The 23,878-nt window shown below is 43.7% G+C and overlaps 1 protein-coding gene across 12 annotated transcripts in view; it reads left to right on the forward strand.

The window, feature by feature from the left end:
- The window catches only part of NHSL1 (NHS like 1), a 184,834-nt gene that overhangs the window by 91,345 nt on the left and 69,611 nt on the right, over nt 1-23,878 (forward strand). Inside the window, exon 1 of one of the 12 annotated variants that reach the window (XM_069787207.1) lies at nt 4,984-5,036. The exons of 10 other annotated variants lie outside the window; for them this stretch is intronic. In XM_069787207.1, the coding sequence (XP_069643308.1) occupies nt 5,021-5,036 (16 nt within the window). In that variant the 5' untranslated portion in view covers nt 4,984-5,020. Of the gene's footprint in view, nt 1-4,983; nt 5,037-21,958; nt 22,574-23,878 lie in introns of those variants that run through there. One more of the 12 variants, XM_069787204.1, reaches the window with a different exon arrangement.

Genomic DNA, 23,878 nt, shown 5'->3' on the forward strand with positions numbered 1-23,878 from the left:
TAGCTGGGGTGGGAATAGAAATAAAGTTGTTTCATTGAAAATTGTCTTTTGATGAAAAAAACAGACACACAGATGAAGGATTTTACTTTGGGTCCTGAATTTACATATGACTATGTTCCTCCTTCAAGTAAGAGGTCAGTGCTTTGGGTTTTAATTCTCTGGGAAAACAATTTCAAATGGTTTCAGAGGTTTTATTGGAAGAAGGTTGGTTTAGAAATCAGTTTTAATTATGGGCAAAATTTTTTTCAAATGTTTATGTTGTTTCTGTTCATTCTTGTTGCTTAAATGTGCTTAAAATTCATTTTTCCTCAACCTTCGAATATTTGGAAAATTCTTTTTCTCATGCCAGTCTTGAAAGGTATGACAACGCCCTGTAGCTGTGAATCTGGAAGTACATGAGTAGCACTATACTTGTTGTTTCACTGATAATTTGAGAAGGTCCATTCACACCGCAAGTCACCTGCCTGCACTACTTTTTGCAGGACAGGACACATCTTTTTGCCTCCTGCTATGGTGAATATTTATCAATTTGAGTTACTTGAATTAATCACGGGGTTATTCTAATTATTCACAGTGGATTCTGCTTTAAAGGACATACTTCTAGCCTGATCATTTGAGTAAGTTACTTGTTTCATTATGTTTGCTGTGACTTTCCCCAGAAGAATTTTGTCTTCTATAATAATTTTTAAAATTTTTCTTTCCTTCTCACTGTATGAGGAAACTCCACCCTAATCAGTCCTCAAGTGGAACGGGTGATATAATATGTGCTATCAACTGCAAGAGCAAGAGATAACAGCAAAATATTTTCTCTCACTTTAGAGTTACAAGAATATTTGGTTTTACTTATCAAAATAATGGTTAATATCTTTTCAGCCGGTGCTCGGTTTCCGAGTCGATACTGCCCCTTTAAAGATAGGCTGGGGCTGACCTGACCTCTCTTTATCTCCCCCCTCTTATCACCAGTGGGACCACAGTGCCTCGTAGGCTCTGGGTCTGGCTTTCCTTAGTGCTTGAACCGACTGCAGACTAACTGGTGTTGGGCTGTGACAACCTTCAAGTTGAAAACTTTATTTTTACTCCAGCTGTTTTCTTTGGATAGTTTTTCAGGGTGATTTTTTTTGGTTTTGTTTGTGGGTTTTGTGCACAGTTTGAAAGGGAAACTCTCAGAGTGATTCAGGCTTTAGAAAAAGATCTCTTTCGATAGTTGGCACCCATCTGGGGTGTCAGAAGTGTACATCTCTGCAGACCACTTTGGTTCTAAAAGGAAAAAGGATTTAATTAGACGTCCCAACAGTCCTGCTAGCTGGCAGTCAAGTCGGGATGCCCTTTGCTGTGCAGCAACATCTGAAGCAAGACAGAAACAGTCTAAACCCTCACCCTTTTTCCATGAGTTGGGCAGGTCTGAGCTGTGTTTTCTTCCACACTTGTTTTAATGGTATGATCTCTAGTATAAAAAAATGGTGCAAGTATATACATACTTTTCCTAAATTTATTTCCTTCCATCCTGTTGGATTTTCAGGTTAGGACAGCTAAGAGAAATGGCACTAACGATGTTACATTTTCAACAAGGGAAAAATGACACTGACGTATTTCTTTTAGTTGTTCTCAGAGAGCTGATAGAAATTTCAGTGACTTGAGAGTAAGGGAGAAAATGAAAGACATGGTTTGGTGTGTCAAAATTCCTGACTTCATGTGGTTAAAACACTTCTATTTAGAAGACCATGACCAGTCCTTATTAAACACAGATGTGCATGCACAATTCTTCATGTCAGTCGTGGTCTCCTCTATGGAGCCAGTCTATTTAGCATCCAGTCAGTAGGAGCAGCGCCTCCATGAGAGGTGGCGATGGCAGTTGGCATTATCTCCTCTGCTTCTCCCTTCGTGGGGTAGATGTGGTGGGATGTGTTCCTGGAGGCAGCGCTGCACGCTTGTAGCTGTCTCTTCATATGCAGCTCGACATGGTGCTGGTCTCTTCTGTCAGGTGGCTGGAGATAGGACAAGAGGAAATGGCCTCAAGTTGCAACAAGGGAGATTTAGGTTAGATATTAGGAAAAAATTTTTTACTGAGAGGGTTGTCAGGCATTGGAATAGGCTGCCCAGGGAAGTGGTTGAGTCACCATCCCTGGAGGTATTCAAAAAGTGAGTAGATGGGGTACTTCAGGACATGGTTTAGTGGGCACGGTTGATGGTTGGACTCGATGATCTTGAAGGTCTTTTCCAACCTAAATGATTCTATGATTCTATGACATGTAATGCTTTACGCAGTCAGTATACTTTGTGATTTGACTGTTGGAAGATATTTCCATGTTACTTCTATAGAGTTCACCCTGGTACACTGGGGAAATCTTGTTCCCTAGCATCACAGACAGCAAAATGAGATGTAGGGAGTCGGAGAATCAGTTGCCTGAGGGGACTCAGAGTTGGGACCAGGTGTGATGTCCTGCAAGTGTCACAGCTGCCAGAGAGGGTCCAGGCACCTGTCTAGTTGCTGCAAATGTCCAGGCAAGAGAAGACGATCACTTGGACCTCCTGCCTTCCTAGATGGCAAGGTCCACCACCTCTGAGGCACTCAGAGAGATACCAGGCTTCTGTAGTTCTGCTGCTTGTAAAGCTATGCATGTCTTTGGGGCACTCATAGAGTCCTGACACACTAAAAAAGGGGGGAAATAGATGCTGGACTGCTTTATGCCTGTCTGGGGTTTGGTAATTCTGCTCCCTTCCCAAATCTGTGAATTCTTATTTCATTTATTTATTAGATTTTTTTTAAGCGTTGCCTTGGTCATCAGGAAGGTGGGGATCCCTCCCATTCAGGCTTCTTGGCTGTCCTCACAGTGAGGGTGGGAGAGGGAGCTGGTGAACAGGACACAGGGTATCCCCCAAGGAAGGGAGGCTGACCCAAACCCTCCTAGAGGGGTATGAGCCGCCAGTGTTACGGCCCAGAGCAATTCTGACTTTTCAGCACTTTAATACCACGTTGCCTCTAAGCTGTGTCTAATTTCTCAGACAATGTTATTGTTCCGTAGTTGGCTTCCTCTTCCTTGTTTCATTGACAGTTCTTCCCACTGCCTGTGTGCAGAACTGACTGCTGGTTTTGTCTCTTTTTTGTATTTTTCTGCTTGTGTTTGTGATTCTCCTAGAATCTGTTGTGTTGTTTCTCAGTCCCCAGTGGTGTGTTCACAGCTGCTCTTGGTCCCCAGTGATTATCACTGATGCGCTGCTTACTTCCCCTTCCAGGTAATTAATGAGTAGATTTAACAAGATTGGACCTTAAAATCCCTCTGGTATCCAAGTAACCTTCCTCCAGCTACAATATGGTTTTGTTTATTTTGCCTCCATGAAGTGTTTATTCCTGGAGCCCTCTTAAGAGTTATGGTAGGAAATAGTGCGTGCATGCCTGGAGCACCAGAAAATGGAATTAAGGGGAAAGGGCCCTTTTGCTTCTCAGAGCATAAGGAAATCTTGACATTAGTCTGTACCCTTTCTAGCAGGATTTAAAAGAGAAGAGGCAGGCTAAGCTATGTAAATGCTGTTTCTGGATTTTGAGCTACTCTACTGTAATGTCTCTACTTCTCTGCCACTGCAGCCTGCTCTTAGCCCACTCTAAAATGAAGTAACTTTTCTTACATGGTGGCAGATACTTGAAATGTGATACTTTAAGATCTAAGCAGGGCTAAAGGGACTTAGCATCGCATCAGTGCTGCTTCATCTGGGGTCTAAACTGCCCTTTTCAAGATGTCTGGAGCTCCACACAAAGATAATGTGTGTTTGCATGTGTTCCTTGCTTCCATTTGGCTTTACATGGACGATTTTAGGACTGGTGCATTTGGAGACAGTTGCAATTCTGGCTTGTTCAGCAAGGTAGGTTACCCTGACCCTTACCTTGCTGCCTGGTTCTTTTATTTCTTTGCTGTACAAGGCCAGGCCCTATAAAAGTTAGTCAACACAGCTGCATTCAGACCCAACTATCACCAGTAAGCACAGTGCTGGTGGCAGCTCTTTGTGACCCTTATAAAAATAAAATGCTTACAAGGTTGTGTGCTTCTATTCCTGAAAGTCTCTTCCGCAGAAATAAGGTGTATGTGAGAAATCTTTTTAGCCACAACATCTCTGGTGTTGAGCTGGGGAAGCAGGCTTAAGGCGCACAGAAAGAGATACGCAGTATTCAGAAAACAAGCATTTTCCCACTTGGACTGTGGAGAGTAACTGCTGCGTTGTGGAAGTTCAGTACCCCCAGAACTGAGATGTTGGTGAGAGGGAATGAATACACCTTTGCAAGGTTCCGGCTGGCCCTGTCTCTAGAAACAGTGGTATTCATCTTAATATAAGTCGTCAATTCAGATGCAGCACGGTTTGACGTCTTGTTTAGATTCTCCCTACTCTTCATCTTCTTCGTACAGAAAATTGGGTGGAGGGGTCCTCTGTCCCTCGCTAGTGGTCAGGTAAAGATGAGCTGTCTCTGGCGCGAATGTTGAGGTACACTTGCAGGATTTCTGCTTATTAATTAAGCCCGTACGTGTAGGTGAGAGAGAACGCTGCACAAAGAAAGCACTTTCTGGGGAGACACCAGACACGTATTCCAGAACGAAAAAAAAAGAAAAGCCCAAACAAAACCCCAGCCACGCAGAGCAGGGTTAGTAATTCATAACGAACAGTTGAGTGGGGCTGAAGCGATGCATTTCTCTAACGCTGACCCACTGGCGCCCGCCAGCTGAACGCGCAGCGGTGCAAAATGCTGCCCGGTGAGCGACAACAGCCGCCCTCGGGCCGGGGGCTGCGGGCGCGGACCGAGGAGGGCCGGCGGCCCGTTCTGTGAGTGCCGGTCGGGGCGAGGGGAGGTGAGCGGCGGGGAGGTGTCCGCGCTGCGGCGGGAGGCCCCGGCCGATCGATTGGGCGGCCGGGGCCGCGGGAGCGGGCGGGGGCCGGGGAGGGCGGCGGGGGCCGGGGAGGGCGGCGGGGGTCGCGGGCGCCGCGGGGAGCCGGGCCGGGCCGCGCCGCGCCTCGGCCCGGGACGGGCTGCGGGATGTTCTGCCTGAGAGGTGAGGCTGCCGCGCGGGAGGGGAGCTGGCGCCGTCGGTGCCGGCCGCCGGACCTTTTCGTCCGGCGGAGGGGGGGGTTTAGACTTGAATTCCTTACAAAAAACCCCAAAACAACCACCGCCACCAGCCCCCCCCCACCAGAAAGCGTATTCCGCGCGTGGGTGGGAGGGCGTCTGAATTCGCCGCTCCTTTTGTTCCTGCGAGCGGGGAGCGGGACGCCGCCTGAACGCCGCGGGAAGGTGCGCGGCAGCTCGGCAGACAAAAGGCCGGGCCGGCTGGCTGGCTGCGGAGGGGGGGTCGTGTCGGGGGGTGCTGTGCATGGCAGGAACTTCTGCGGAGCATCTTCGCCGGTGATACTGCGCCAGAAGTTTATTTACCTTTACGGGGTTTTGCCTCCGTTTGGATGAAATGTCAGAGAATGGGTCGCGCTGCCGTATTGCAGATGCTTGGTAGAAGCTGCTGCTGCTCTGCCGGGTGATGCTTGCTCTCATTTAGAGATGGTGCAGAGCCCTCGGGACGATGAAGAGTTTTTCATGTCCAAAGAGTTATTTTTGTTTCGTCTTTCTGATTGAACTTCCCAAGGATGTGGGTCTGAAACTAAACGACTGGGAAAAGCTTACTGTTTTCGTTTAGAGTCTGTATTTCTGTTTTTATTAAAAGTTGGTATTACTGCTACTCTTCTTTTCTTACTGAAGTACAGTTGGTGAAAGCTGACACCCGAGAGCTGCTGTAAGGAAGGGTTTAGGAGTTGTAAAAAACATACTTTCCTCTGGGAAAGAATAGCAATGAAGTTAAATACTTGAGTGCTTATCAATGCTTGCTCAGAATAGTCTTCTCTTCTCCCTTAAGTTGATTCAAAACGTTGACTACTTTTATTCTGCTAATGAATTCTGTTTGTGCAAAGTCCCTGCTGAGGATCTTGGTACAGCTGCCAACCATAAATTAAAAAAGGCATTAAAAAAGTTCCTTTCTTGCAAATTTCAGAGTAGTGAACCAGTGTTTCTAGAGAACACCTTAATGAATCGTACAACAGCATTTGCTATGCAGCGGTTTATCTTAAATGAAATTGTTCCTGTGTACAAAGTCAAAAAACCTGCACTGTTTAAGTATTTTAACTGCACAACAAGAGGTTTTCAATTCATGACAACTCAACAGATCATTGGAATTTAGAAACAAGGAAAGATGAAACTTTTGTTAAAGCTTTAAGTTAGAGATACAGGATAAAAGTTGTTGTTTAAATGAAAAGTATAATAGGTAAAAGGTTTTTAAGGGGGTTGGGTAACCAGACAGCTAAGAAGACTGAGTCTTCTGTAATCTAGATCACCTGACTGAAAATGAACCAAGGAGTCAAGTTTTCAGAGACTGTCGTATGTGCAGCAAATTAGTTTGTACAGAAGCAAAATACTTTTGTCTTGCATAATAAAACTGAATTACATTTGCTTTTCTGTGAATCTGAAGTCGAATGTATGGAAAAAGTATTTTCTAAATTTTCAGGCTTTATTTCTGAATAAGAAAAGTTGCTAGTTCCAAGATATAAAAGCAGTCAAGGTTCTGGATAGTTTTCCTGCGCAGCAATGTATTTTGACATGTTTTAGTTTTTTCTTGTTTGCATGCACTTACATACTGTTTTCTCTAAGTCACTGTGCTTTGTGCTATTTTGTTAGTTTGTAGTAGGCTTCTCCCTACCTTGCGGAGCAACAGTTATTGCGTATTACGTTATTGTGCATTGAAAATCATGATCCTGAAATAATCAGCTGGGGTGTTATCATTGATAACCTCAACAGGTGAAGGAGTCTTACACACCAGTCCTTTTGCTGACTTGATGGTAGCCTGTATAGGGAGGAGGATTTGTTTGTCTTTGAAACCGCAGGGCCCATTTGCCTTTCAGATGCTGGTTTGTTTGGGCTCGGAGGGCTCAGGAAGGAGCAGGGTAGTTGTTCAGGCGCTGCCTGGGCTGCCAGCTCTCACGGTGTTTTCTCAGCCTGATGCGGCAGGCAGTCTCGATCAGATGAATTAGTCCCAGGTTTGCATAGGGACTGAGGCGGTGTATTCGGTGGCGTGGATGTGCTGGGTGTGCCTGGGATGGGTGGTGAAATCCCTGCCCTAAAACTCGGTCTCCGTGAGCTCTAGGGGCCTGCTGCCTCCAATTTTTTCTTTTTTCAGGTCGCTGTTTCTGTCTGCTTTCTGATAGTCCGTACCATCAGCACGGAGCCTCTTGTTGCCATGCCCTTCCTGGCTGCCCCTGAAGAGGTTTGGGGTGAAGAGGCGGTGGGTGCTGCCTGCCTCTGCCCATGCAGGGTGGGCGACCCAGCACCTCCTGCTTGCTGGCAGACCTGAGCTCTCCGGTGCTGGGGTGCTGGGGTGGCCCTCGCACCGCACCGGCCCGCGGCAGCACTCAGTTATTTGGCGTGGCCCTCGGGGTGACCCCCGTCGTGTGAAGCGCAAGTTGTATTGGTGTTGGATCGAAACTGGGCATCTGCAGCAGAGGCACTATTATTGTGCTTGTTATTGATCTTTTGGACTGAGGAGGTACAAATGGAAGATATAAATAAATTTTCTTACAAAAGAATTAATTCCTAGAAGGGTCATGAGCCAGTTCATTGCCATGTGCTGAAAAATGAGCTCATGTTTCTGTAATATTTGCCTAGAGTTTCTTTTTCCTTCATAGCTTTTGTAGAAGGAGAATAGTGCCAAGAAACGCTGTAAAGCAAGCATGTGCGCTTACTGCTTGCCTGCACTTGGGAAGTATTTTCCACCCTTGCTTGTCTTACAGCTGTGGATTTGAGAGGGAAGTCTTTTATACTAATAATAGCAAGAAGTTATGATAGAAGCTATCCATGAAAAATCCCAGGCATGTGCTGCTTGCTCCCTGGAGAAGGGTTCCATGCTAGAAATGCAGATTTTTTTTATTTATTTTTTTGTAAAAGATCACAGGGCTGCTCACCAGTTGTCTCGTATGTTATGTGCGCGTAAGGACATTCCTTGGATTCCTTTCTTGGCAATGTTCTCATAAAATATCCAGTGTTTGAAATCAGAAACAGATTTTCTCTGATGTCTTGAAATAAATGCATTTTCCAAGTCAAACTAGGCAAGCAAAAATTTGTACAAGTTGCTTTCTTCTTTTTTTTTTCCTGTTTAAAGTTTTACTTTTTTGTGTGTGTAAGTGCAGGCCAAAATGAGGGAGGGGACGTGTGGTAATCTACATGAAGGAGTCTGTCAAAGTGAAGATTCCTGGCAGAATTTGATGAGTTCAGTTTGAGCCTAAGATGGGTCGTGTGGCCTTTGTTCCTCTGACTTCATTTCAGTTTTTTTATTTGAGTTGTGTGTAATCACAATGGGACTCATGAGTCAGACCATTCTTTTTGTAGTCGTTTTTTATGTCATACGCATAGTTTTAATAGGGTGAGTAACTGTGGACACTTATCTGCAACTCTTCAAAATATAAAAGCAGTTTGAACAAATGTAGAATTAGTACAAACAAATGAGGATTAAGTATCAAGCATATGACTCTGAGTTAAAAAAAATCTACTTCTGAAAGAAGAGTTCTGCTATTTTTTTTTTACTTTCTCCTGTGTCTTATAGAGTTACTCTTTCTGCTGTGCTTTTTCCAGCCTCTCTTTTTTTTTGCCACCGACTTTCCTGTCCCCACCCAAGTGAATGACTGCCTGGTTCATCTTGGGTGCAGCTGGGGTCTTGCCGCTGGCTCGCTCTGTCGGCGGAATGGAAGTGTTCACAGCTACACCTGTGTGAGTCCCTGACATGCCAGGAGAGCCACGAGAGCTCTGTAAACACGGTGTGTTCACATGCGATGTGAAAAATGGGCTTTTACTTAATTACTGAAGAGATTTTAGTGTTTAGGACTGCTTGAAGGTTTTGTTGGTTAAACGACAACTTTATTACCTCACGCTGAAGGAGGGAGAGGTACCGATGTCTGTGGCTGAGCATGGCTAACAGCATCTGGCAGAGGACCGGCCGCTCTCTGTCAGGCAGCCGTAAACGTGAGTCGCTTCTAACCCTGCCTGGACGTACGGAATGAAGTTGAACATAGCGAAAGGAAGGTTATAGGTCTGGATAATAACATTCTCGCTGAAGCCAGGTGCTCAGAAGTACTGAAGATCCCCATGTACTTCTACTTTTTTCCCCTCTTAAGTATCATTCAACCGCTCCACCTACAGCTGCGGTCCTGTTGTGTAATGTTGTACTTCAGCACCAAATAAAACACTGTTTCTGCTTGGTTGAATTTACAATCTAAATACGTTGGAAGGGGGCAGCATGCATAAAAGCGAAGTGGATTTCTGAAGGCAGCAGAGTGCCTGGGCGGCTGAGCCGCGGCCGTGCCCGCGCTGCCTCTGCCCCACTTGTTCCTTGGCTCTGTCGGCAGCAGCGGGGGCGGACAGAGACCTCGGAGAATACTGCTGCCGTGCCGACCCGTCGGGGGGAGAGTGCCGTACCCCAGCTCTTGTTTCTGCGGTTCAGAGATTGCCCGTAAATACATTTGTTCACCACATTGTGTAAGCAAGTTGTTCCACTCCTTGGAGCTGTTTCATTTGACCGCCTCCGAGGAGACCACCAAATGGCACTGGCACAGAACCTGCAGAATGAATGCCTATTGTTTGCTGTGGTTTTGCTTTGCTTTTTTCGGTCATAGAACAGGGTGTGGGCGCCTATTTTTTCCGTTAAATTTTTGAGAAGGCCAATGGCAGTGGGTGAAGCAGGGTGAACGTAATCGGGCATTAGATAAAAATCTTTTCTGGCAGGTACACCAGCTTTTCCCAGGGCACATGGGGCTTTCACCCTAAAGTGGTATGGTGACAAGGCGAGTCATATAGGTTCAGCTGTGAAATCAGTTAGTATTGAACCTCTCCTTCAGTAAATCTTTAGCTGATGATTGGAAATGTGGAGGTCAGGAGAGACTTCTGTATGTGCCTAGCTTTCAGTACTTGAGTTCAGCTTGTGCTTTTCAAACACAGGGCAGTATAAATACACACAAAAATACTTAATGCTTGTAGTCCATTAGTTTACTCAGGTGGTGTTCAGTCTTTAAGACTCTACAAAAATTGACTCGTCTGCTGTCACAACTGTATAATTAACACACAGCTTTTCCTTAGGCTCTGTTTTTACTTTCATGTGAGCATTTAATGCACACTCTGCCTTTCTGCTCCACACCTAGTTCTTTACTGCAGGCTGCAACAGGAGCCATTTGCACAATTCACAGAGCACTGCAATCCCAAAGAGGGCCTGTTGGTAAATGAATCATGGGTAGAAAGATGGTCTGCTGTTTTCCTTGACCTGCTAATGTTTGCTTTTGAAGAATACCTATTAACTCCCTCCATCATCTGGAGGGCTGTGAGTACAATGCAGATGGGGATTGCTGTGCAAAGCAGTATTGGAGGGCAGTGAATTTCTGTCAAATTGTAGCAAGAAGCCAACACTTAATTTTAAACAGTGAAAGCGTGCAGGCTAGAGAATATTAAAACAGATGTAAAAAGTAGCATGCACAGCTGACTGGATTCATAAGCATTGAAAGAATTTCATGTTGAAGTGGTCTTTGAAACAGCACGTACATACTTGGAACCTATAAATATCTTCATACATTTTTCAGTTGTTTAAGCATAGTAATGATTTCACATGGTTTAAGTATTGTGTTACCAGATTTGTACTGTCTATGCTTGTCACTCTTCTACATTGGCTTTTTTTTCCTCTCAACAGCATTTGTGCAGAAGGCCGCTGTTCCTTCTGGGGAAATGCCATAAACCTTTGTCAAATGGGAGACCCGTTCCCTGTGAAGGCACATTGCCTGGTATTAAGAGATGGAAATTTTATTAATTCTTTTATTCAGAGTCCTGTCACAGCTGTGATCTTGCCTGTGGTTAATGGCTGGTAAAACAGTCTATAATTACCCCAGGCATCTTTTTTAAATACTATCCCAGTGTTGTCTGACTTCCAGTCCTTTAGAGCATCCCACTTTTTTCTAGCTATATTTAAAAAAAATTCAGAAAATGGTTTTGGCATTTGAAGCTCTTGTGTAACTTATCTGGTCCTTCAGAATTTGAAACATTTTAAGCTTAATTGCTGGTCATATGCAGAGGGATTACAAAAGCATGGCTTATTTAGTCTAGCTGGTAGCTTGGGAGGTAAATACCCCAAGGAGGGAGGAAACCTGTTGAAGTCCAAGGCTAGTATTGGCACAAGATGAATGGTTATGTGCGCGTTCTGAATTAATTGAAGTCAGACATTAAAAGATCCCAAACCATCCGAGGAGGGAAGTTGTGGAACAGACTTCCAAACAGGATAATGTGGACAAAGAAGTGTTTTTGAGATGGTTCTTGATAAGTTTGGGGAGAGTTTAAGTCAGAATTTCGGGAGCTGGTAAGGGAAGTTGTGACAGAGGGCCATCGGGCTACGTGGAGGCATTTGTCCTGTGCATATGTTGTAGTCACCCCATGTTTAACTGCTTCTGTTGGTCCTCCTGTGAAGACCAGGAAGAATTATCCCTTTAAAAATGTCATTGCAGCTTCTGAGGTTTCTCTTTATTCTGTTCTGCTTCACTGGAGGCCGGCCGCAGGGGGAGGCAGGACGAGGAGCAGGGTGTGCTGCAGGTCCTCGCAGCATCGCCCTGGCTCGCCGCTGTGCCCGGCTCGCCCCATCCTTCCCTTCAGGCTGAGCAGCAGGCACCGCTGCGGCAGGAATCCCCCCACCAGCTCAGCCTGGTCGGGACCGCCGGGCTCTCCCTGTCCTCTCTGAGCGCTGGGAGTGCTGCACGCTCCTTACAGGTTTTGTCTTACAGATTTCCTGCTCCCACAGGGGCTTCGGACCTCGCCGACACCCTTCCATTTTCTCTTGCTCTTTTCCTGGGACGTGCTGCAGTTACATACGTGGTGAGGTCCTGCCGTGTCTCGCTGTAGGCTGCTTGTTATAAGGTCTTCCTTGGCCCGAGAATCCTCCTAATCCAGAGACCTGTTGCAAATCTGCTCTTTGCCACACAGCATCCTGGCCCCTTTCTGTTTCTGATTTTTAATCCATCCCCATTTTAATTTAAACCCATCAGTAGTTGCCAAAACAGAAAGATGAAAACGGGAATTTTAGCCACGTCCCATTAGTGAAGACAAGGACTAATACTTGTGCTGAAGCACAGGCATCTTCAGCAACGGCAGATTCTGTGTTGTAGGAGGGGAATGTGCTGTCTGTCTGCACCTCAGTCACAAAGTCTTGGATTATTTTGTGCGTCTCTTAGCCTTAAGAGAATTGCTGCATCTTTAACATGCTTATGTGGGATAAAGAAGCGTGACGCGTAAGTAATGAGGAAAACCCAGGTTTTGCCTCCCTTCATTATTAAGGTCAACCAGTTGGATGCTCTTGCCTGAAGGCTTAATTTGCGGGGAGGTTTGTGTTAAATAAATAGGAGAAAAACTTTCTACCATCTGAATGCACAAATGCACCCTTCTTTAGTTGGTCAGGTTTGCTTTTTGTTGTCCCAGTTTCATACCTCAGATGAATTCAAGATCACAACGAGGTTTTTGTAGTTGCTGGCAACCAGGAGCCGTCATTTGTGCAGCACCCTGTGGATAGGTGCCTTTCCTCATGCAAACCATGCTGGAAAACAGCAGATAGTGGGAAGACTGAGTCCTTCTTGAGGAAGAAGGCTGCAAGGTTTGGTGTTAAACTTCTCTCCTTACAGACAGAGTGCTGGAGTAAAGGTGGCTGTCAAATTAGGAATATGTGCGTAGTACCTTAATTAGAATTTAAAGGACAAAATACATTCTTTGTCCTGCCTGTTATACAGCTATGTTTTGAGAAATTTATAAGGAGCAAGGTCACTTTTGTTCACCTTACCTTTTTGGAAAAGTGAATTAAAAAAGGCAAATGAAAGCTGTCAACTTGTCTCTATTTCTCTGTTACCTTCTGAAGGTTTCAGAAGAATGCTTTCGCGTGATACGGAGTTATGCCTTCCTCAGCTCTATTCCTCCCTGCAGCTGTGGTGAGACTTGACATGGCAATAGCACTCCTTGGCAGGATTGAGGCCAAGAATATATTTAAGAATAGAAAAAAAGAAAAGCTATTTTTCCTGCCTAACGGATATTTGGAAGACAGTTTTTGATTCTTTTCGAAGTCTTATTTTTCTCGATCTTCGGTGTGTTCATGTGTATCGTTATGTGTCAGTGCATGGTCTGGAGCAGTGTGGCTGGCGAGGGCAGTGTCCCTGCCCAGTGGCTGACCAGGGGATTGCTGTGGTGAGAGATGTCCCACCCTGTTGGGTCAAACAGCTTGTCACTCCACCCTGAGGGTCGTTAAGGGTTTCTCATCTTGTGCTGTGCAGGGGTTGCTCTGCCACCTTACTGCTTCTTTTTTTAAAGGATTGTTTTCAAATCAGTTAAAAATTATTTTACTTTTCTGCTAAAATTTTGAAACCTGTTCTTGAATTAACATCCTAATTTGTGGGGCTTTATTGTCATTTTTCTTAAAAAAAAAGTGCAGTGCAAAATACTTGCAAAGGCTGAGTGACTCTTTTCAAGAACGAAAAAGTTGATGATGATCTGTTCAGCTTCAAATTTATCTTGATCCAGTAGCCTGAGGAGGTTGTATTCTGTTAAGGTATAGAATTTCAGAGTAAGTAATTCTGAAATTAACAGAAGCAAAGATTTGAAGAATTATACAAATTTTCCATGTCCTAGTTTATGACTTTGATATGGGCCTTCCATAACCAAGGCATTTTGCATTCATCAGTCAGGTTTGTTGCAGAGGAGATCCTTCTCTGACACAGTGTCAGCATGTAGGGAGGGTAATCAGAAAGGAGGCTTATTTTCAAGAATATTGCTTGGAAATTCAGGATTAATTGAATTTCTTTTTTTGCTAGTAAAGAGATTGAAAAGAAACCCATAGACAACTGCATCTATTAATTTGTGTGCTTACTGTGACACGCATACAGATGGCTGCTCTTTCCAGTTGATTTTGTGAAGCTCACCCACTTGACTTGTGTTTTTTTACAGAACAGTAACTGCAGATACTGAGAAAGAAGGGCACTAGTAGGCTGTGTAGCAGCTATAGCACCTGCTTTTAATAATTTTATTGGAAAATCAGATATTGTAAGAACAGTTGACTTCAGTAACTTTGCATTCTGCATGAAAAAGCAGTCCAGAAAGTTTCCTGTTAGGGATACAAAAGTGACAAGTCAATATGAATTTTCTGTAAAAATGGAGACTATATAATTGACTATATAATTGATACTGAAAAGTTTACACATCATATGGATATATTATTGATTGTTTTGGATTGAAATACTGTTACTTTGTACTGCTTCTCATGAGCTTAATCTTTTCCATGGCAATGGGTGAATATTTTTGCCATTACTCTTTCTAATGGAATTTGATGCATTCCTCTGCTGTGATCTGTAAATCCGAGAGTTTACTTACCCTTTTTAAAAAGCCTTTATGTGACCTGTTGGAAAGTAGGTGGGCTGTATTTAGCCATAATTCCTAAGAAGCTAGTGCTAACTGGCTTATCTTGCATAAGTACGATTTTCAAGTAAATGTGACACTTCAGATTAAAGGTTTTGTACTGAACCATTCCAGGTTAATGTGATGATATTTGATATAAAGTATTGTTTTAGTTCTTTTAATGTACTTCTCTCTGCTGAGGTATAACCTTTCCTTAAGCCACTGACAGAAGTGTGTGGCAAGGTTACTTTTTTCATTGGTTGGGCATTTAAAAATAATAAAACTACCTTACCGTAAGCACACAGCAATGATTATGGGAAGCTATGTCTACACTGGCAAGTAGCATGACAGAAGAGAAGGGGATCTGTAGCGTGGAGCGTAGTGTGAGGTCCTTGTGCCTGCAATGCAAACCGGTGGCACGGGATGTGGAGGTGGCCGGGGTTGTGCCGAAAGGAGCATCCCGGAGTTGAACTAACGTGCGGCTGAAATGCGTGCCCATATGCAGGAAGACCCTTTCAGGCTGCAAAGTGAAAAAACACGACCATTGAGTTTCTTATTTTTATGACAATTGGGTTTGCCATTCTTGCTCCTTCATCGACATTTTCGTATTGTTGCGTTATATTGTAATGTATTTGTACTAATGTATTAGCTGTTGCTCTGTGGTCTGAAAAAGAGTGACCGAATGCCTCTGCCTGGCAGCAGCTGACTGATGCTCTTCGATGTTGCCTGTTGTGCCCTACAGAGTGGAAAGTCTTGACCTTGTGGGGGTGGGTGTTACATAGCGGTTTCTGTCTAAAACGGGTGAGCAACAGATCAGCTCATTTTTTGACATCTTGAGACTTTTTTTTTTTACTATACACTGAAGCAGTGCTTTGTTAGTAAAACTGAGTTTCACTTTTTTTCTTTGCTACATGAAGCTTAAAAGCAGTTCTTTATAGGGCACTCATCGAAGCCCCCTGACCATGTAAAACCAAAACGTTTTAAGAAGAAGCCACTAAAAATAACGAACTCTCTCGATACGGATTTGAATTCTTTTAATAATTTTTGCGGTTTTAACCTTGAAAGCCCTCCTGGCTCTCCCTTACGCACCTGGCCGAAGCAGGCCTTCGCGGGAGCGTGCGTGTCCAGGAGATGGCACTGCGTTTTTGGCAGGGGTGATGGCGAACGCGAACAGAAGGCAGCCTCAGCAGAGCACCTCCTCCAGGAGGACGAGGGCTAGGATGCCGTAGCCTTCTGACTGAAGGCTGCTTTTCGACAGAGGCTTTTGTCAAGTAGTGTCAGTTGCTTTGGTTTTCGTACTGAAAATCCCACTGTGTGTGGACTCTTCCAGTGAGCTGCTTGGGTGGCAGGGAGGTCGCTGCTGCTCCGTATTGGAAAGGTGCTTCCCTCTTTGGGCTTTTACATCCATTAAAGGAATTGTGAGAGAAAATAGGAGTGGGGAGATGACTTCTTTCTCTCCCTGTTGCCATGGTAATGAGTTTAATGAGCAGACCTGAAAGGGGTAATCCTACCCAACTCTCTCTGAATTGCCGTTTAAGGAGAGTTGTAAAATAAGCTGGTAGAGATGTGACTCCTTTGCTCGCAGAGTGCGTGGGTGTGCCAGCGTTACCGGCACTGCCATCCGTTGTGGCTCCAGACTGGAAGTCAGCTCCTACCCCAGCTCTTGGCAGCAGCGTCTTTTACTCTTGTGTTTCCAGAAGGATCAGCAGATGCGTGGGACCCAACCCCTGGAGTAAGGCAGCAAGAAGAGCTTCTGTTTCAACCACCAGGAGTAATATCTCATTGGTTCGGTCTCGCTAACGGCTCTGTTTTCTGTCCCGAATGTGTGTCACCCCCTTCCCAAAGGTGGTCTGGTTCACAGAATGCACCAACCAGAATACTTTATCCTTTTTTTTGTATGGCAACAGAGTTAAAACGGAAAGGCATAGAAAAGCTTTTCTGAGTTACCTGCTGCTTATACAGCTGGCTTTATTTGCTTTCTCGTTTAAATATTGCAAAGCAGTGATCAAGAGTTAATATCAAACATATGACATTGCTTGTTGCTCTTAAGGCGGCTTCCTAATTGAAAGTAAAGATGAATAATTAGAACATAGAAGTATATTTTTAAGTGCCCAGGGACTGCCAATAATGTAATGCAAAGTGTGTTTTTCTCCTCTAGTCTTATGTATGTGCTGTATATCAAAATACTTATTGGATTAAAAATAATTACAGAGGGCTATTACATAACAGCAAAGGAAAAATTAAGCTATAAAAGAGAGGGTAGCGGGCATGTTGAGAGTTGATGTGGCAGGGAGATAGGGGGAGGCTGTTCCAGATAGTAAGAAAAGACTCTCCTCCACTGTCATGAAGAGACAGAAAAAGGCTCTTGATGGAAACAAAAGATACCAAAAGTATGTGCGGCAATCTCTGCATGGCTTTAATGGGAACGGTGTTAATTCTGCACTTACAGTGAATATGAAACTAGAGGAGCTGTTTTGCTAGTAGGGCTATAGTTGCTGGAGACTGCCAGAAAGCAAGAAACTTATATGTCAGGAAGATTTGTAAAGATTTTTTTGCTTTCCACCAAAGTATTGATTCCTCACAATCATTTTAGTTTATTTTTGTTGTTGTTTTCTGTTCTGTTTTATGGGTTCCTGCTGTATCAAATGGTTTGCAGATCTGGTGTCCCTGGAGAGGGCTGAGGTTCACCTAAGGATGACACTTTGAATCTAGAACTGGCTATTTGGGTACCAGGAATTAAATTAGCCAAATGCCCCAGCATTCAGGGGTTTGCAACCAGTTTGTTAGGCACACAATTGCCAGCAACACTTGCTGTAGCTTTTTACAAAGCATATATGGTTGCTAGGACTGCTTTGAGCTGTCATGCCTTATTGTGTATGACCTTTTAAAAAAAAAAAAGTTAAAAGCTTGGTAGATGCTATGTGATCGCAAGCATATGATAAAAATACATCCGTGAAAGTAGTAGGGGATAGAACGAATGCTGGAGAATGTGAAGATGGCCACGTGGAGAGAGCTTTTTGGAGCATCATGAAGCTTTGTGCGCATCCTGGCAGTGGTGCCTGCCGTCGTCCCCTCGTCCCCTCCTCCCCCCGGTCCTTTTCATCTCCCCTGTGCCCTGATGTCTGTCAGTATTGTACGAGCTCATCCAGCTCATCAAATGTTCAGCTTGCTTTAAACACTGTAAAACTGGTACCTCCTGCTTGCTTCCTGTTTAAGAGATTCATATTCAGTTAAAAAGCAAATTACAATACCTCGAGGGGATTTTTTTCCCTTCTTTTGAAATTCTTTAGCTTTTGTCTGCTGCGTGTGTGTTTTAAGGAGCATGAGTTAAGACTTCAGACACACTGAATTAACGCACAGGAAAGAGGAAAGGTACGTGCACAGGCCAGGAGAGCAGGAGATCCCGTGTCCGATCTGCCCGTTGCCCGCTCCCGAGGGTGCTGGGGTGCTCCGCCGTGACGGGCATGTCCTCGTTCTTGCTGTGTCCCAAGTTGTCCGTCTGCAAAGGGAGGATACTTTCTCTCCGAGAGTATTATTCTAACGCTTAGTTAATGCTATATGGCTCTGATGAAATACATTTAATGTATAAGTAATTTTTTTCTTGTTTCTTTTAAAAATAACTGTTTTAAGTACAACTTAAAACCTCCAGCTCATCAGCCAAAAAGCCCAGAATACATCAACCCATCACTGCTAAAAATAGAATCGCTGTCTAATTAGGACAAAGTTTATCCCTGTGGATTTCCTCAAGCTCTATTCAATTTCCAATGTGGCTGTTGGGCTTGCATCAGAAATTACTTCATTTGATTGTTTTGTTGTGCATGGTGTTCATAAAAGCGATGTTATTTCACTACATTGTGCATATTACCGTTTTCCTTCTACCCAGAGGATCTACAAATTGTACGTAAAGACTGATGATACAATTTCTTATACAGCATATTTACAAAGATTATCTTAATACCAGCGTAGGACTGACATGACCATATTTTGTGATTCCAAATTCCCCTGAGTTCCCATTAGGTATATCCTATATGCTTTTTAAACTCCTACATATAATAAGTCATCAGTATTATTGCTGTTCTCAGAGCTCAGGAGTATATATGCTTGTCTAATAAAAGGGCTAATGTGTTTTTTGGTTGTTTTTTTTTTAATTTTGTTTCTTGTAATCCCAGGGTTAGTTACAGTTTTGGGAGTCTGTCACACTCCTAGCAATCTTTTTTCTTTAGACCAAATGTTGTTTCCCAGTATAATGTAATCAATTTTCTTCCTAATTATTCAAGCTCTCCCTAATAGAGCCTGACTGTAAAGAGGTGGTTTAGCGAAAATGAAATATGCTGATAAAGATGAATATGCATGTTTAACAGTCTGCTCAGAACATTCATACTTGCATTACTAATAGTTCAATCTTTAAAAGGCGTGAAAAAGACTAATAAAGGAAATAAAATGTTATTTGGGGGAAATCTTTATATAAATGATAGCCCAAGGCTGAGAAAAATGAACAGTCTCGCTTTTGTGTATTTGAAAACATAAACCAGCGCTATAGCTGCAATAGAATAAGTGAAGTTTAATCAGAAGTTTTGTGGTAAAATTTTGGATGAAATTTTTACTTTGTGAAACTTAGATTATTGCTCCATATAGACACAGTATAAAATAATTTTTTTAATAGGATTTTTGGGGGGAGACTAGAAGAGGAAGAGACAATGTACACAATGTGTTTCTCACATGAGATGGTACGTCCTCATCCTAACTCTTTATGGTTTTGCATTTGGTAATAGCTGAGACCATAACCATCACCAAATCTTTTATCATATATGTTACCAAGGTCTTCCAGGCTTCAGGGAAGAACCGATTTATTCTTCAAGTAAAAAATTTGTGGGGACATTAATGCCTACCATATGGTAAATATACTTGTTAAACTGGATTTCAGCCTTGATCCCATTATTGTGCATCAGCCTTGCTTCGTGAGCACGCATTGGAAACATGCCTAATTGAGTATGTCTGTAGTCTAGAGAAGTGCATGGGAAATGTCACGGGGACTCCAGGCCAATATGTTATCCTGTGTCATGTTGTTAAGTGTTTGGGAACATCTGAGTCTGCTGTACACTGAATTTTGTCTCTGTCCCCTGTTGCCTTGCTCCTGTGTTTGCGCTGCATGTTAGCTAATAATACTGGTTTGATGTGTAGATCTACACTTAACTTTTATGTCAGCTAATGTGGTTGCATAGAGATACGACAACTGCATGCAAACATCACCTGATACCCTTTTGAAATACAATTTGATAACATGGTTTTGAGTTGTTAAAATAAAAAGCATAACAGAAATTCAACTGTATTCTTGTCTAATAAAAGATACCGCTCCTGTCTGCAGGAGAAATAAATACAAGCCCCAGTGCACTCTTTTATCAATAGCTTGTTGATGTTCGGAAGTTTTGTGCATCTCATCTATGAGAGTGACTCTTCCTGAGACCCTGATGATGGCAGGGAATCGAAAGGGTGAGACAGCAGGCACAGTGGCTAGACGAGTGGGTTACTGAAATATTGTCCCATTAGGGAGGCATTAACAGGGCCTCCTTATGAACTGGTTCACTAACAGCACTCTCAGAGCTTCATCCCACCCAGGAGGACTGTCTAGACATTCCTTTATTCTGGCGGACGCAAGAGTATCAGTGTGGTTGATGAGTGAGTTGAACTCGGCTAGTGTTAATCACAGTTTGTCTTTCTCATAGTCTGATGAGTAAATGTACTTGGCTTTGTAAATCTGTATTTGCCTCAAACTCCTGGTTGCCAGCATTCAGTTTATGCCGGTGAGTTTCTGCTATATGTACAGACGAGCCAGCGGTACCAACAGCTGTCACCCATGCTGTTGGCACATTTTCCCCATTTCATCAATATTTTTGCAGACACTTGAAATTGTTGTCAAAAAACGTAAAATTGCGGGCAGGGCTTGTTTCATCCCTATTTATTAAAGTTACTTGACATGTTCCGTTATAAGACCTGTTTTCATCTACTTGCAAGTTTGCTAAGATTTGACCATGTGAGGTGTGTATGAGACACTATATAGTGAAAATTATTTGCCCAGGTTGCTGTGCAAAGTAACAGGATGTTAAACAAAAAAATTCCAAATATCAAACAAGCCGGTTTCTTGCTAACTTGCTACATTTTGCCAGCACTGTTGAGTCAGCGTTGCAGACAGTTTATGCTGGGTGGTGCTCTGCGTGCTGCGTGTTTGAATGCTGAAGCCACACTGGTGCAGTGCCTGCGGGCAGCTGGTATATACACCCCGCTCCCAGGCTGCGGCTGCCAATGCAGGCAGCAGCAGCGCCAAGGCAGCAGGAGATGGGTGCATGCGTCGGGGAGAAAGCCGAGATGCGCATCCAATCCGATATTTTTGTAGCTGTTGTTGTTAAACGGTGATTTTTTTCTTTTCTGTCCCAAAGTTTATTGTAGATACCAACCGAACAGCAGATAAAGACTTTTTTAAAATGCATAAATACTTACCTGACACTGTTGTGCTCCTATACATAGAGCAGCTACTTTCATGAATGGTATGGGCTGCGACCAAAGCATTTATAAAGAAGAGTTAAGGAAGCAGACTAAGAATTGGTCTTTGATGTACTTTTACTTAGGGTTTTGATATCTTCCCATTTTTAAAAACAAATATTATCCCACGTAATCTTTTGAACAATATAAAATAAAACGCAAACTTTGAGAAGTTGCTGAAGACAGCAGTTTATGCAGGGTGCATGTCTCTTCATGTGCTGTTTTTCTTGCTGTCCCAATCTGACTGTGCTGTTGCAGCCAATTCAAAAGCCCAGGAAGGGCATGCTTCCTGGATCCCGCAGAAAAACAGTATAGGGGATGCGAGATTAGGGTTGACGCGGTTACCAGCATGGAAACTTGCTTAGTAGTGCAGTATTTGGGAGAGGTGCCACAGGCTAATGGCTTGCGGATGAGGCTAAAGAACTGAGAATACCTCAACTCTAATCCTGGCTTTTGCACTCTGTGGGCAGGTTACTAAATCCCTTCGAGACCGTGTCTTCATCTTTAAATAGGAATAATACCTATCCTCTAGAGGCATTGTGAGGCTTTATGTATTTATGCCGTACTAACTGAGTGCAAACTGAGAACTGCTTGTGCTTTGTATTCAGCATCAACCCAGTTGTAGTCTAAACTGGGAGACACCACCTCCTTTTGGTGACATTCATTACGATTCTGACTTGGAAAGGGAGTTACCTTACTAAAATCCAAGTGCTGAAATCGTGACACTTTGCTCTTTTTAGTCTGTGTATTTTTCCTGCTTTTGCATTCTAGAAGAAGGTAAATGTGCTTGTTCTTGGCAGATCCCTGCCAAGTTACGGTTCCCTAGCCGTCAGTGCAACAGCAATTACAGTAATGTAGCTTTAAATAAGCCTCTCGGATATGGCCATCTGCGTATGGCCGTAGTACCTGTTGTTCAGAGGGTGGTGAATAATCGGGGATAAGGCTTAAGAGAAGCAGCAGACTGGAGCGGGAGCAGGAAGGGAGAAGTCTGAGGTCTGTGGCAGGTGCCGGGGTTTCCCAGCTCTCTGCCGTCCGTCTTTTCCAGCCCGTGGCTGTGAGCTGGGGGCTGGTGGTAGGGCCGGGCAGGGCATCCAGCAGCTGGAGTGAGCTGCTTTACCAGGTGGTTGATTTGTTTCTTGTTCGTTTGTTTGTTTTCCTTCTTTTTTAAGGGCTGGCAGAACCCTATTCAAAACAGTTCCCAGCATAACCAAATAGCTTAGCTTGCCTAAGTGCAGAGGAGGAGAAAATCTTTTCCTTCGCAGCCTTTTGAATGCGTCCGTTAAGGGTTGTGAGCAGGCCACTCCCTTCGACTCCGAACTAGCCATTAGGGACAGGAGGGACATCCTTGAGAGCAGCATCTCACAATGATCGCCTATGTGCACTGCCTGCCCGCCGACCCCATGGTCGGGTGCCTCGGCAGGAGCAAGTGGCAGCCCAGCTGCAACGATGAGGAGGAGGAGGAACTTATCCCGCTGTATTCCAGCAAAATGGGAAACGCTCACACCAAGCTGCCCGGGCGCCTCAAGAAAAAGTTACTGAGCAAAGACGACAACTCCTTCTGGCCAAGTAAGAAAGATCCGTTCCTTTTTGTTAGCTGTTTTGGTCGTTTAGTGTGGTGGTGTTGTTAGTGAGGAAATAAATAAGGAAAACAGACTTATAAACAAGGAAAACAAACACTCGTGTTTCTCTTACTCTTTGGAGGATGAAGGCATTGCGAACAATTTTCTTACTGTAAGAAAGTATTCCCACTTCAGGAGAGCGTACGTAAATATTGTATCTGGTGGGACCGCTACGTTGATGACACTGTCTTTGTGCATGTGATGCGTCTATGTTTCAAAGGTCTTGAGCACTCGCTTTCAGTTCAATAATGCTCCTTTTCAGCAAAATGATTGTTTTAGAGGAGTGGAGTTGTTGATGTGGCACTCCAATTGAAAGCTGTAGAAACAATCAGTGCATGAAAAGGCCAGGAAAAATAAGAAAAAGGTCTAACAGACTCAAAGATGCTTAATGCAGTTGATGAGTACTTATTTAAAAAATAAAAATCTGCTTTTGAATAACCTTAGGTCTAAGGTTATTTTCCCTCTGAATGTGAGAAGAAAGAATTCCTGAATTGTGATGACTCTCTCCTTTTTAAATCTGTATAGTTTCAAGTTTCACTGGCAAATACAGATGGGAAATAGGAACAGAATAGGACAGACAATGGTAACGTTCAGCTGTTTTGTTTTGAGCCTTATTGCTTGCCTTCCCCTTTTTTCTGACCACCTAAGCAAAGGCACCCAGCTGTTTGTGGAATGGTTGCTCAGAAAAGTGTATTTAAGGGCGATGGGGGAGAAATTTCACAAGACAAAGAAAGCTTTTCCTGCAAAAGCCAGCTGGCTGGCTATCTTGCACCAGGCCTTTAAAAAAAAAAAAAGTACATGAATATATTTGCAACTGTATTGATTTTTTCTTTTCCTCATTACTCTCATGCTGATCATCTGACAATGGCTAGTTATTACCAGCAATTGAAAAATCACTGTCTAGGACACGATGCTAACACTGATTAGTGAAACCACCTGTATTTCTGTTTTCTGTATTACAGTGTTTTCCATCTAGTGCTAAGCAAGCTTCGTTTGATGTCCCCTCCTGTAGGAGGAGTGTGATTTACCACATGGGTGCTTCAGGCCTTTTTCAAGAGGAAGCAATTTCTTAAAATGCAGGGAAAGAAAAATCCAGCTCATCTGCTGAATTTTTGTATTTTTAGAGCACAGGGTCAATTCTGGTTCATTCAGAGGGGAAAATGAAAATGCTTCCTTTATGTAAAATTATATAGCTTCTGTACTGTAGGACCTGGGGAAACTCTGAAGAGGCTAGGGAGCAGCTCCAGGGATG

This window comes from Haliaeetus albicilla, chromosome 7 (assembly GCF_947461875.1).
Source record: "Haliaeetus albicilla chromosome 7, bHalAlb1.1, whole genome shotgun sequence".
In the NCBI taxonomy this organism is placed as follows: Eukaryota; Metazoa; Chordata; class Aves; order Accipitriformes; family Accipitridae; genus Haliaeetus; species Haliaeetus albicilla.